Raw genomic sequence first — 14,539 nt, forward strand, 5'->3', positions numbered from 1 at the left:
TGTGCAAGTAGACTCCCATGGAAAACCACTGTTTCTTGGCTTTAACCAGAAAAAAAAAAAAGTGCAAAAATGAACAAACCTTCACCTTGTCTAAAGCAAATGTGTGCTTATTTTAATCCAGACTTTTTCGTATAAAAACAAAAAGATGAACTTAAAATTCTGAAATTAAATTTGAAAAACAACACAAAAAAGCTAATACTTCTAGTAAAAATGTTAATAAAAATTACTGTTGGGCAAAGTACTCAGCCAGCTCTCAGGCCAGTCTTTTTAAACTGAAAGTATTTCTTTTGAACACAAAAGTTTCTTACTGGCATTTAACAGAGTAGCAAAACAAACATATGGTTTGTATTAAGATTAAAAAAATAATCCTGTTGGCATTAGAAAGGATTTAGCATTTGCATATACACATTACAATTGGAACATTTAGCACAGCTTTGATTTATGAATATTTGGATCAGTGTTTAAAAGAATATAGCCTCTTACTGACTTTTGAAGAGTTGGAAAAATATTGCACAAAGAAGCTGAGTTTGTATTGCTCCTTGCCATCACATCTTTCACATAATTCCTGAATTACTATCAAAACTAAAATTGAATTCCTGCCAGAAGAATATCTGTAGATTTGGGAGCTCCTATACACCATTGTGCTTCAAATTTGTATCATTTGTTTTGCAGCAAATTTTTGTTAAAAAGAAAGTTCCTTGGTGGAAAAAAGCCTCCAAACATTTGACTGTTGTATGAAATGCACTATTTCAGACATCTCTGATATTTTTGTTGCCTCATTTTGGCTTGATTTAATAGTTCCCTTTTTGGAGGACAGCTTTAGATTCATGTTTCTGCAGTTGGACTGATACAAGTAGAAATAAGTCTGCTTAGATTAAATTGTAGGACTGAAGTTTTAATTTAAAACTTAAAAGAGGAATTTTATTAGACTGTAAGACATAATTGAGCAGTCTGATATGCTTGTATGTGTGTCGTATTTTCTATGTGAGATTAATATGTTGATTTACAAAATTATTTTTATAATTGTGAGAATTAAAGCAAATAATGTAGGTCATACGCAAAAAAAATACGGTATAGTTTTAGCTGAAGTGTTTTAGTTGCGGTGTTCAGTAGAACAATGTAGCAACCTTTGATTAACCAAAAAATAAAAGGTTCCTTGGCTAACAATGGTACGTCAAATAAATTTCTAAACTGTTGGGAGACTCATTCAGATGGAGTAGATTGAGTTCTTAGAACAAAGGTAGAAAAGATAGAAAATACGTTCCTTTCTGTAGCACTGCTACAGAAAGGAACATATTCCTTTTCTGTAGTTGAGTTTCTCCGGTAGTCAAGATTTTTATTTCTGGAAAAACAGTACTACTTTTTAGCAAAAGAAATAAAAGTAGGTCACATGCCACAGTGATAGAGCAGATGTGATTGGCACTTTGATTCTGTGGTTTCACACTTGTGACTCTTCCCGTAATTTATGCAATGTGAAGAATGATCTCATGATTGGCTGAAGGGTTGTGATCAGAGTTAAGGAACAGCTATTCACAAGGATGGAAATTTTACTTCAGTAGTGTCATTATATAACCATAATTAATATGAGAAGCTGGAAAAACTATGCAGATGTAGAGCTTTTTATCTAGAGCAGTTCTAGTTCCAGAGATTATGTTGCTTACAATTATTCTATTAATTAAATAATCATAATGTGAAGTATCAGAAAAAGGAACTAAAACCAATAGAAACATTTATAGTGAAATTTGCACGATTACATTTGTTAGTACTGAAAACTCTTGAGAGATTAAAAAAGTTAAAATATAATGGAAAAAAAACATTGCCAATCGTTGTAAATCACCTCTCTGATTTGGAAAATGTGTTAATTATTGGTCTAAATCATTAGGTTGTGTGTTTGCCTTCATGGTTTTACTTGCCTCTCTTTACGGAGTGAAAACTTTGAAGACGTGTCTCTACCATCTAAGTGCTTTTATCAGGAATGGAAAATAATAAAGTTACCTGGTTAAGATTTAAGTCACCTCAGATAGGACTGCTTGCCAATTTTGGAAAGCAAATCTATTTCTTTACCCTTGATTTTATGATGTATTTACCTCTGTGTGTTCTACAGGACATGCTATTTCCATGTCCTTTCACTAGATAGATATGTGTCATATGCCCTATTGAACTCAAAGGGTTAAACTAGTAAAGTTACCTATCTCAACACATGAAAAGGAAGAATTAACCACAGTTCCCTAGCTACTAGTGTAGCTTTCAACACCTTTTCTATGGTGTCTAGTATTGATAGGATATATAACTGTGAAAGGACGAGAAAATGCACCGAAGTCATCTAAGAAGTAAACTATCATCTTGACATGTTTTTTCTAGCTATTGAAAACCTTTCCATATTGCAGCTCATTCTGACAGTGAAACTGTAGAATACCTCTGATTTAAGTACCATCTGGTTGTGCTCAAAGCTTTAAAGCTATTATCTCAGCATAAAATTTCAGCGTCCTATACTTTTTTCTTCACCAAACTATCCATTTTTAAGCCACAAATATTTTTCCAGTCCTTTCAGATTTTATCTAAAAGTATATTTTAACAGCATTTAAATAGTTCTTAAACAATAACAATTTATCTTGATAGATGACATGCTGTGTTTTTTCATTTTATTTTAATTAGCCATTGTGGAACCAAATTCCCTTTTGTTTTATTCCTTTGAATACTGTTTAATTATAGTTATCATGCCAAATATCTTAAAGGTTATTTTACCAATACAGTTTCATTTAACATAGGCCATGTGGAATCAATAGTCCTGTTTCCTAGAGTGAATGCTTGGAAAATCTTACATTCATATGTTAAGAGTACACATCCTTTCCTCATTAGTTGGAAAGTACAGGGATTTTGGCACAGGTTCTGTGTGGAAGCATTGTGCAGCTTTTATATGGATTTTGTTTTTAGCCTTTGATGACACTGTTTAGAATAGGAAGTATCTAATAAGTAAAGCATTTTGTCTAATGTGCTGCCAGTGCATTTAATATATGCCTGGAGGTCTGAAACATTATCTTCTCCACTACAGTAATATGCATTTAATTCTCTGAAAGCAGAAGGTCGAACTTTTAAAAGGGACTCAAAGTACATTTTCAACTAAAATAATTTAAAACACATTGGATAGGGGACCAGAGTAATGTACGGTTGGTTTTTATGGTTTAATCATGATCATGTTAATGCACACCAGTAGCTAATTAAAGAAAACTTTTATTGTTCATTTTCAATGGGTTATGTGAAGACTAAGAGAACTGATATAATACAGCCCAATGATAAATGTTACCATTACGTTTGCTAACAGCAGGCTGATATTGCTGTTCTTGGTGTTTTTAAGTATTGGACCATTTATTCCATAATAAAGCAAAGAATCTTTTTAGATTATACTGAGAGTGTAACCTTTAGAGGAATACCTAAATGATTCCCAAATTTATTACTATGTTTATTTTTGGGTAAACTGTGATATTTGGTTTGAAGGCTTGATGCTTACAGAGCTGAAATTGATGCAAGAAGATATAGTGGTACTTCTGCACCTTTATTTTGTACCAAGTTGTGTTATATAAAGCTGTCTTGCAAATCATTACTCACTTGTTCCAACTTTTATAATATATGTGGTAAGAACACACATAAGTCAAAGTTTCATTGTGGAACCAGGTGGCATGGAAATCCGAAATAGGATATGGTGTCTTTCACCTTTCAGGCACTGGTTCGTATTCCATACTGCTTAGCAGTGAGCAAAAGTTACTGCTGTTCAGTGACCTGCATGAATTGATTTGGGGTCTCAGTAAAGTTTTTGTAGTCAAATGTCCGCATAACAGGAAACTCGGCAGTTGGGACCAATTAGCACCCTTGCAGTAGTTTTCGCAGAGAAACTATAGTCTGAGTGCGGATGGAGGCAGAGCTACTTTCTTACCTTCTTTGAGGTGCTTTACACAGACCAGTGCATTTAATGAATACCTGATTATAAAAAGAGGCAGAAGAAAAGAGCTAGGCTTCAAGTCAAATCTGTTTAAGTATGAGGAAGGAGGACCCATTCAGAAACCAGAAGTCATAGAATCATAGAATAGTCCTGTGCTTTCTTCCTCTAGCCAGTCATACACATGCAATGGTTTTCTCCCTGGAAGATTGTCCTTTAGTGGATGGCATTTTATTTTCAATCCCTCTAGCCAAGACAAGCATAGCCTAAATGTCAGGTGGCTGTAGAAATTTCTGCTGCATAGAGAACAAGAGAATAATGTGTAGTACCCATAAGAAGGTCATTCACTATAGAACCATACTTTCTAAGAAGATTTTACATCAGATTGAACTGATGCCTATGGAGCGATTAAAAACTGCTGGGTTTAGCAGCATATGCCCTCTAGTTCATTTCAGGCAGCATTTCCATGAAATGATAGAGCATACTGATTCAGAGCTCCATCCTTTCTGCTTTCGCTTGCCCTCAATTCATCAGTGATATAAAACTGTCTATACCATTTTTGAAAGTTCCATCAGTGCAAGATATGGGCAAAGCACTTAGTAGTTTACCAGAGAGGGTGAGGTATAAGTAGCCTAACTTTGCTAAGGAATCAGAAGGAATCAGGATTTCTTGGCTCACAGTATAGTAATTCATTAAAATGGTCTCTAGTTATTTTTACAGAGGCTGCATTAAAAGTGGTATCACATTTACAAGTCAGTGATATGAGTCTGCCATAGAAATCAGCTGCAAGGAATTTTATTAGTTATTTGAAAAATATGTACAAGAGTGAATCTGAAAAGATTGTAACCAGAGCTGGCAAAAACCTTCTCAAAGAAAATCTCAGCTAGTTAATGGTTCTGTTTAAGGATTTCCTCTGTAATACATTTTTTCTAGTGTGTTCATTCATTTAAAGAAGAGGAGAGAGGGTTGCTTCCTTTGTTTCATAAAACACAATATAAAGGAACCTTTAAAAAATTGCTTTTCTTTAGCTCTCCCACAACCCAGTTTCTGCAGTATACATGGAATCTATTAATATTGCTGCAGAAAGACCAAAGTTTGAAGAAATTCACTAATTCACTGCCCTTCATTTCTGTATTTAAGTTGCTGGTAAATTACATAAGTACTTGTAATTCATTATTATATTTTTCAAGAGGATGTTAAGGTATGGTTTTCCCTAGTTTCTATCTCCCTTTTGAAAGATTCAGTGGGATGGAGAAGGTAGGAAGAAGCTAATGAAGTAGGTCTTGGAACAAAGAAATCATTGGGTTAATGTGCAGTGGCAGCCAAAGAAAACCAACAAAGTATTAGACATCAGGATGGAGATTGAGAAGAAGACAGAAGTCATCATTTTACTGCTGTATAAAACCATAGTAATCCCTCTGCTTTGAGTAGTGTGTAGAGTACTAATGGAGTTACAGACACAGATAAGGGAAGCTAAAATGTTTAAAGGTAGAAGAGAGACTCAAATGGCTGGGATTTCCCTTTCTGGAGAGGAGAAGGCTGAGGCAAGCTATGATAAAGGTTTACAAAGTCATAGTAACAATGATAAAGCTGAATGTGGACCTGAATATTCAAATCATACTGCAGAAGATCAGGGAAGTGCTATGACACTAGTAGGAGATCGGTTTAAGGCAACAGAAAAAAAGAAAAAAAAAGTGAAAGAAAAATGGAACTTGCTTTCCCAGAAGTTTGAGGAGCCCAGACACTGTCAACATGTTGAAAAAGCAGATGAATTCATGGACAAGAAGTCCAGAAATAGTTGCTAAAGCAACTACACAGGCGTGTACCATTGGCATCCTAAATGCAACAGCTGTGGATGCCTGGGGAGCAGGAGAGGAACAGATTGCAGGAAGTGGCCAGGGTCCATGGTCTCTCTCTACAGTCTCCTCCTAGTGCTGTTAGAATCTGTGTACTGGGCTAGATGGGTCACAAATCCAAGTTGGGCATTTCTTCTGTTAACTCTTCTATGGAGCAGAGCAGAAACACTTCTGGGCAGCAAAGACAGAAGTATTAGTTGTGCTGTGGAAGCTATACAGGGTGAATGCATTACTCTAAACTCCATGTGACTCTGAGGACTTAGGTACACAATTTATTATTATCATTATTGAATTTCTACAGAGAAGTCCAAACATTTTAGCATATGCTTCCCATATTGTCCCTAAGCTCTTTGTAGGATTTCTACTTGCTTCACAAGCAGTATTGAAAGTGTTTTATTTCTGAAGCGCTTTCTTATCTTTGCTGTCTCAGTTTCCTGGCGTGGTGCTATTAGTCCCTGGACACAGACTTGCAACTTTTTGCTTCACTCTTATATTTTCTGTGATAGAAGTAACTTTCTTTTTCCTGTTTATCAGTGGTATCTTTTCCTTTTGAAATATTTCAATATGCAATTATTTCTCATATGAAACCCCGTGAACGTCACAGCCAAAACCATATGTAGCCTTGGTGATCCTTGCTAAACTAAGAGCTCTTACCCCATCACAGAGCCAATCTTTAGATAATGCTGAAGTTTCCTTTAACTTTGGTGTTTTATCTAAGGCAGCTGTCATTTCCACGTCTCTTAAGAAAAACATTTTTTCTACAAAATAGTATTTATACATTTCAGCTTACAATTTCCTAATAGGCTTTGTGATTTTTGCAGTAGATTAGAATTACATCTATTTCATCTAATCATAGTAAAATATTTTAGCGCCAAAGAGGACTTTTTGACCATCAGTGCTCAAAACTGGAAAACAATTCTGACTAGGCTTTTTACTTACAATGCATTATTTCACAAAGATATGGGTTAATATTAATCCATACATTTCTTGTAGTTTCTTTAAGGAAAGATTTTAAATTGAAGAAGGAGTCATTTAAGCCTAGAAATCATTATCCCCCTTTTTTTTCCCCTTCACATGTTCTTTTGGCACTTCATCTGTTGTGAGTCATCATTTCATTGGAACAGACACCTGCTGTGTTTTCCTGAGTGATTATTGTGTTAAAGTTAACTTGGCGGATATTTTTTTTATAATTCTCTCTTTTGACATCATGCTTATATAGTGATTGTTTGCTGCCACTGACATGGCAATAATTGGGATATGGGCATCCTGAATTAATATAATATTTTCCTTTGCAGGTTTCCAAACAAGAGCAGAAAAAAATGGATGTGTCTGATGGAGGAACAGTTGAGACCTTGTCCCGTTATAGTGGGGCACAGGACAGTGGGATTGGCAGTGACAGTGTTAAGATCAGAATCATTCAGATCGAGCAGCACAGTGGTACCAGCCAGCACCGCATTGCCCGTCCTTCCCACCAGTCTTCCATCGTGAAGAACCTCAATTTCATTCCTTTTGACATTTTTGTTACAGCAAGTCGAATCTCCTTGATGACTTACTCATGTATTGCCTTACCTAAATCAAAATCAGTACAAGATCAGAAAGATGGAGAGAAAATAAGCAAAAGCTCCTTGAACCTTCCAGAAGTGGGCTCAGGTGGCAACCATGATACCAAGAAGCCCAGTCAGCCATCCATTTCCTCCATCACAGCAGATGATCTTTTGAACAGTAATGTTCCCCTGTCTGCTGGGAGAAAGACAGGTCTTCTGTCACTGGAAAGTCTGCATGCTTCTACAAGATCGTCTGCTCGACAAGCCCTGGGTATAACTGTTGTTCGGCAGCCTGGTCGGAGAGGAGCTGGGGACATAGAGCTACAGCCGTTTCTCTACCTCGTCATTTCACAGCCCTCTGTGCTACTGAGCTGCCACCACAGAAAGCAAAAGGTAGAAATATCAGTGTTCGATGCTGGTCTTAAAGGAGTAGCCTCAGACTACAAGTCCACAGGTAAGAGCATCTAACTTTCACTCCTGGTTGCAACTACCAAAATAACTGCACATCTTGAAGCTAACTAGAGTGGTAGAAAACAGCTGGGAGACTTTTAACATGTCTTTGAAAATCATTCAGTAAATATACATATTTTTAAGATTATACCCCACAGCTGAATCAAGTGTGTGAAATGTTTGAAATTAATTAAGATCTAACCTTTTAGCAACCAGTTCTTTCTGTTCCTCAATATTACTTTCTCATTACCAGGTTACGACAGGGATTACCCTAACTTCTCAATGTTTGTAAGGAAAAGTTGTAGCCAAGGTGATTTCATAAAAAGCATTTTTTAATGACTGAAGGTCACAATATTTTCCTATACTAACCTACTGATAGAATTTAAAGATAAACATTGTAGAAGCACCTGGTGTTTTGATCATAAACTGTAAGAAAATTATAGTGATCTTCCAAATGGTATCTAATGATGTCATATATTTTTAAGTTTTCATTCAGCTGAGTAATAGTGTTTTGCAAGAATTTCGTTCTCTTAATGAATGCATATGTGCAAAGCTTATAATAATAAATATCAGAATAACTGTTCAGTAGAAAATATTCTGGAATTTTCTTTTTCTGTCTTACCTGTACTGCAGGAGAGAGAAGTCAAATTATTGCAGTTCATCTATCTGATAGCTAATATTGGGTGTAAGAATTAGATGAGATACATCATTACAGAGTGTGTTAGCCCCCAGAAGTGTAAATGAGGATATAGAGATATGCTGAACACACAGTCAGAAAATTATGGGGGGTTTGAATGAGACCTGTAGGTAAAAACCACTGCTAGTTTTCCCTTGCCAGAGGTCGTAACACTAGGTGTGAAAAGTAATATATATTTTTTGTGCAGCTATACTGAATCTTTGCTGAATCTTTTTTTTTTTTTTAATTGGCATTAAAATAATGTCCTTATGCAGAAGACTAAACTGCTGGTTTTAATAGATCTTATCTTTTGTTAGAAATCCAAATTACAGTGAACTTTTAAGAGGGATTAAACAGTGAGGAAGATTAGACAGCCAGAGAGAAGATACTTAAAATAGGGTGAAGATTCATTCTCTGGTACACTTTATTTTATCATTCTTGCATTTTCATTTTTGCTGTTGCCATCCTGTCTTAAAAGAAGCACAGCTGTCGTGAATTTGATTTACTTCAGGTTCTCATGTATATTTGTTAAATATGATATAGAAGGTGGACATTGTAACAATTAAAAGAATTAACAAAGCAGAGCTTGAAGGCAAATTGGGAGTACTTGTAAGTTAAAATCACAACTTCATTAACTTAGTGTTTTGGAAAGATGCCATTGGACTTCTCATGTCTGAGGCATTGAAGTGTGTTCTTATACAAGCTGCCACTACATTACCTATGCACTGGGCAAAGTTCTCTCCATTCTGCTCTTACAAGGAAGTCTTTCACCGTCACGTTTTTGGGAACAATTCTAGAAAACACAGGCTGAAATAAAGTCTTCCTACAAATTGAAAGTGGATCAGAGAGCACATAAGCATGGCGGAAGTTTAAATTATAAAGATAGTAGGAACATTCAGCCAGAGAGCTCCTTTGTCAGCAGCAGTTCACGTGAAACCCAGAGGAGTCGTCTTGCAGGACTAAAAATCAGCTGTGCGGGGGGTTTGCCCTTTTTCTTTAGCTTTTGTCCCCCTGTCAGGCAAGGGTCAAGGAGTGTGGAGGCAGGTGTCAGACATTACGTGAAGGCAGAAGTTCTGGTCTCATCCTGCTGCCTTTGTGAGAGTTAGGAATTACCTTGTTCATGTATCAGACAGAACTCTGTGCTTGCTACTGAAGCTTGCTCTTTTCAGAAGAGTTTGAGAGGTGAGTACCAAAGTATTAGGGCCTAAAAACACTATGCTAAATGCATTAATGAGTTAATGAAACTAATCCACACTTCAAGTCACAAGCCAATTCACACAGCAAAGTAGGAGAATACAGTTTTTATTGCCTCTTGTTTAGGAAGATGTGCTGTGCCTGTAATTGCATTGTTTGGAATTAATGTCATACCACTGTAGAAGCATCTTAGTTTTGTAAATTTCTAATTTTCATTTCTAGCATGCCTATTTGAGGGAAAATAGTAACGAACTATGTGTTTCATATATATGTATACGTACATATAAAATATATGTATATAACATAGAATCATAGAATAGTTAGGGTTGGAAAGGAGCTTAAGATCATCTAGTTCCAACCCCCCTGCCATGGGCAGGGACACCTCACACTAAACCATGTCACCCAAGGCTCTGTCCAGCCTGGCCTTGAACACCGCCATGGATGGAGCATTCACAGCTTCTCTGGGCAGCCCATTCCAGTGCCTCACCACCTTTACAGTAAGGAACTTCTTCCTTATATCCAATCTAAACTTCCCCTGTTTAAGTCTGAACCCGTTACCCCTTGTCCTATCACTACAGGCATATACACATTCTATATATTACATACCTTATAATACAGCATCAGAAGCTCAGATAGCATTTTCTGCATTGCTGCAGTTGATTTCATCAATCACACCAATTTGTCTTGATGTTGTGACTATCTGCTTAAAGTTTTATCTGAGAGAGATGTGTCATCCAAATCCAGAACACTATAAAGTTTATTTGAAAGAAATAAGCTTCTCTGCCTTTGTATACTACATTCTTGTATTTCTCTATATATCAAAGTCTGGAGTGTGGGAAGAGGGCATAAATAACAGTTAATTTCCATCAAATATTGCTTAGGAATATTTCCTGTTAAACTCTCAGAAGACTGCTTTTCTTCTGTCTGTATGTGTGCATGCAGCTATCTCTGTAATCCTGAAGTAGGATGGGAAAGTGGACACAAGGTAAATATAAAAGATGTATTTAAACTGCATTATGAAAAGTGATAGAGTGTATTCCTCCTGGGGGAAAAAAAAAAACCAAACGAAAAACCCAAACAACAACAACAACAAAAAACCCACCCCAAAACCAAAAAGCAAACAACAGACATTTAAACAGTGGGACTAGGCAAGCAGGTCTGTGGACAACACTGCGTGCATTACATCACATGATGGAGTTAGGCACCAGCACAGCAACAGTGCAGAAGATCAGGCATATGAGAAGATTGCAAATTTCATAATAACCTAGGAAAATAGAGATTTCTTTGGGCAAAAGGAAAAAATACATGATGTTTGTTACAAGTTTTTATTGGTACTCCTGTGGGGGTGGTTTCTCATTACTTATACTAATATGGTTAAGCTATATATGAAATATGTAATTACATCCAAAGCATACTAATAAAAGCTCTACCGTTTCAAATCGTCATTCTGTGTGTGTGTGTGTGTGTGTGTGTGTGTGTGTGTATGCATATATACACACCATATACACTGCATACAAATATTTTAGGAATGTTTTAAAGCATTTAATTTTTTTTCAGTCAGTTTTATTGTGTAATTCTGAAGACTACTGTCAGTTTAACAGCAGTAGATTCAGGTCTTATGAAATATGTGCTATAATTTCTTCAAGTTTTTCTAAAAGACTAAAAACCCAGTTTTGAAACAACTCTCAAATCTTGCAAGGCAGAAGCAAATACAGAATTCTGTCGTGAAATTAGGAGGGTCTTATTTTTTGATGTATGTTGGTTCCAAAAAGAAAACCTCTAGGGTAAAAAAAAATATGTTGGTAATAGTTTGAATCTAGTTGTTTTCCATCCCTTACCTCCCATTAGTGTATTTCTAAGAAATGTATTGATCAGCTGTAAATCAACGAAGAATAGAATCCAGAAATGGTCCTGACAGGTAGTGTGAGGAGAGTCTGTTCTATGAAGATTTTAATAAAACTGTGAAATTACACTGTAAAACTGCACCAGCATGAAATCCAAGGAGAAAATTGTTAATCCTGGGCTGATGACAAAATTAAACTTACTTTAGGATGGTTTACTCTTTGAACATATATAGGAATGAAGTTTTTAATACTTTTACAAAGCCACATATATTTTATTTGGACCATAGAATCATAGAATGGTTTGGGTTGGAAAGGATCTTAAGATCATCTAGTTCCAACCACCCCTACCATGGGCAGGGATGCCTCACACTGGACCATGTCACCCAAGGCTCTGTGCAGACTGACCTTGTACACTGCCAGGTTTGTTCTTGTTTTTGAAAGAATTTGAAGTAATAGAGCTTAAAATTCAAGATCTTGCACATTAAGCTGTCACTGGCTTTGTGAGTATTGCACAGGGGCTAAAACGCGAAGCTACATTCAAAGATGTTATCCCCTCTGTCACTAGCTGTGTTATTTTAATCTCTGAAACATGCAAGAAATGAAAAAAATAAAATAAGAGGAAATAGGCTATTTAAAAGTATTGTTAGTGTGTTAATTAGCAGTAGCAGCACATTTCCATCAGGCCAGTGTCTGTATGTGGGAGAATTTGTCTGCCTTGGAGCTAAAGGCTTGAAAGTTGTGCTTTCAATTTCCTCAGTTCTTCTCTCCAACCAAGTCTACTTGCAAGACAGGAGGAGGAGGAGGAGGAGACTTTTTAGGTTACTAAAATGTTAGCTCAAGTTTATTATGGTTGTGCTGAACTGCTTCAATTGTGGTTTTAAATTATTTTTGTAATTGCACAGCTAGATCGCAATTATGCTACTGCCAGCTATAGGAACTTCAAATCAGAGTAAATAAATTAATGCAATAAATATTAACTGCTTAATAAGCACTATTAAGAAGACTAGTTGCTCCCTGAGTTTACTTGTAAGATTCTGTATATATAGCCTGCAAGATACTATAAACCAACCTTTTTTTTTTTACTCAGTGCTCATCTTATATTTAACAAAAAGGCATCTGCTAACTGTTAGTTTTTGCAAACAGAGCATTGGTCATTTCCACTTAAATAAAAGTGGGTGCAATTGTTTTTAATGTAATCTCATAAGCCGCTTTTATAAATATTGTTTTAAATCTTTATTTGCTTTGTTTCAGGTAATGTAATCCAGATACAAAATTGCCTCATTTCCTGACCATTGTGCTCTGGGCATTCTTGAAAAATCTTTTTTCTATTTGTTTGTTTGTTTACTTTCAAAGAGGACATTGTGGTGCTTGGTTGGTCTAAGGGAGAGAAATTTCTCAGTAAATAACTGCTATGCATGGAATTTCTTCAACATCCGCCAGTGAGGCATTTGCAAAAAGCAAGCATTGTGAGGCCATCCAGAATTAATCTTGTTTTTTATTTTATTTTATTTTACTTTACACCCACGCCTTTGATGGCAGGAGGTCCATGAAGAGCAGATGCAGTAGCTAAGACCACATGTAACCTCTGATCTAATGGAAAGCCCAGGCTGCATGGAGAGCAACTCAGGCTGGCTCTGGCAGGAAGTCTGATTCAGTCAGTCTCTCAGTGAGCCTGTGCTTCCTAAAAGGCAGAGACAGGGTTTAAGGCTGTTTCCTAGCATAGGATTGAGGGAGTTCTGCTGGAGTGTCACCTGTTCCCCTCCAAGTATATTTATTGTCCAGTACATTTGTATCCATGGACATGTAGGGGTACAGCCCCCTCCCGTAAAGACAGGCTGGCCTGGGAATGTGCATTCCTCAGGTTACTGTAAGAGCTCATTTTTGAACTTCCTGACACAGCACTTGCGAGTACACTCGTAGAAATGTTTTCCCACTTGTGTTCTTTAAATTCCAATGGAAACCATTTTTAAAACAAGACCAAACGTTCCACTTTGGAGTTTGAAATGCAGAGATGATTGCAGCATCATACTGGCTTTTAAAATTGACTGTAGACCAAAATATGATTCATCCATTGAAATAAAAGCATGTTGCAGAGCTCATTTGGTCTGGGTTAAGTTCCAGCTGAACAGTCCAAGTTGCCATTCCACACACACACTCAGCAGCCCGGTCCCCTGCCTGACTGCAGGGATGCTGTGGATTGCTGAGCCCCCTCTATGAAAGCCTCCCAGGAGCTATTCCCCCATGAGCTGCCCTGGCTCTTAGCTATAAACTGGAACAAAACTACATTCTGGAGAATGCAAAGCTTCAGGATATGAAATTTATCCTGCCTCCCTTCTTTCCCTTCCTCTAACTAACTCTCCTTTTAATTCAGAGGTTTGTGTTTTGCTGTCTGATGTTAATATATGAATGATGGGATAGCAGCTGAAATCAAAATCTTTCAAATTCAAATCAAGTTTAGGAAGATACTTCATAAATTGTGACGTTTGAAGCTGAGGTCTGGATGTTAGCAAGACTGAAAGGGTTTGGGATGTTTAGGTGGACTCAAAAACAGCTAGACTTTTTTTTAGGAAAAAAGAAAGAGGGCTGGAAATGTGCAGGTATTGAAGGCCTCAGTTTCTCAGTCTTACAGATTTTGAATTACAGTCTTGGTTGCAGTCTGTGATAGTTGTCTCACCATTTTTCTTTTGCTGCCACAGACAAATTTTTCACATGATGCAGAGGATAGAATTTCTGGCCGTCTTCACGACTCTTGACTTCTCAGGCCTTTCTTTTCTCTCTCTCTTGGCTGGCTGTGGAGTAATTCTAGCCTCTCCTTTTACTTATATATGCATCCCTTGGGTTTTCTCCAGCATTTTCTTTATACAAATAACTGCAAATTTAAGTGTTGATTTTTGGGAGAATCATAGAAAATGGAAATGGAAATGACCTATTATAATACATTATTCAGACCAGTTCCCTGCTGATGCATAATTGTTCCCTATTGTATATTTTATAGTGTTCTGTCAAGTGTATTTTTAAACATTCTGAATGTTTCCATCATT

General features: G+C 36.6%; 1 protein-coding gene across 10 annotated transcripts in view; it reads left to right on the top strand.

Moving 5' to 3' along the window:
* The window catches only part of VPS13B (vacuolar protein sorting 13 homolog B), a 436,747-nt gene that overhangs the window by 312,401 nt on the left and 109,807 nt on the right, over window positions 1–14,539 (top strand). For all 10 annotated transcript variants that reach the window (XM_061373228.1, XM_061373222.1, XM_061373223.1 and 7 more), the window contains one exon: window positions 7,086–7,788. In XM_061373228.1, coding sequence (XP_061229212.1) covers window positions 7,086–7,788 — 703 coding nt within the window. The remainder of the gene's footprint in view (window positions 1–7,085; window positions 7,789–14,539) is intronic.

This window comes from Neopsephotus bourkii, unplaced genomic scaffold (genome assembly GCF_033783945.1).
Source record: "Neopsephotus bourkii isolate Nb327-2 ecotype Australia unplaced genomic scaffold, CSIRO-AGI_Nbou_v1 NB_1630, whole genome shotgun sequence".
In the NCBI taxonomy this organism is placed as follows: domain Eukaryota; kingdom Metazoa; phylum Chordata; class Aves; order Psittaciformes; family Psittacidae; genus Neopsephotus; species Neopsephotus bourkii.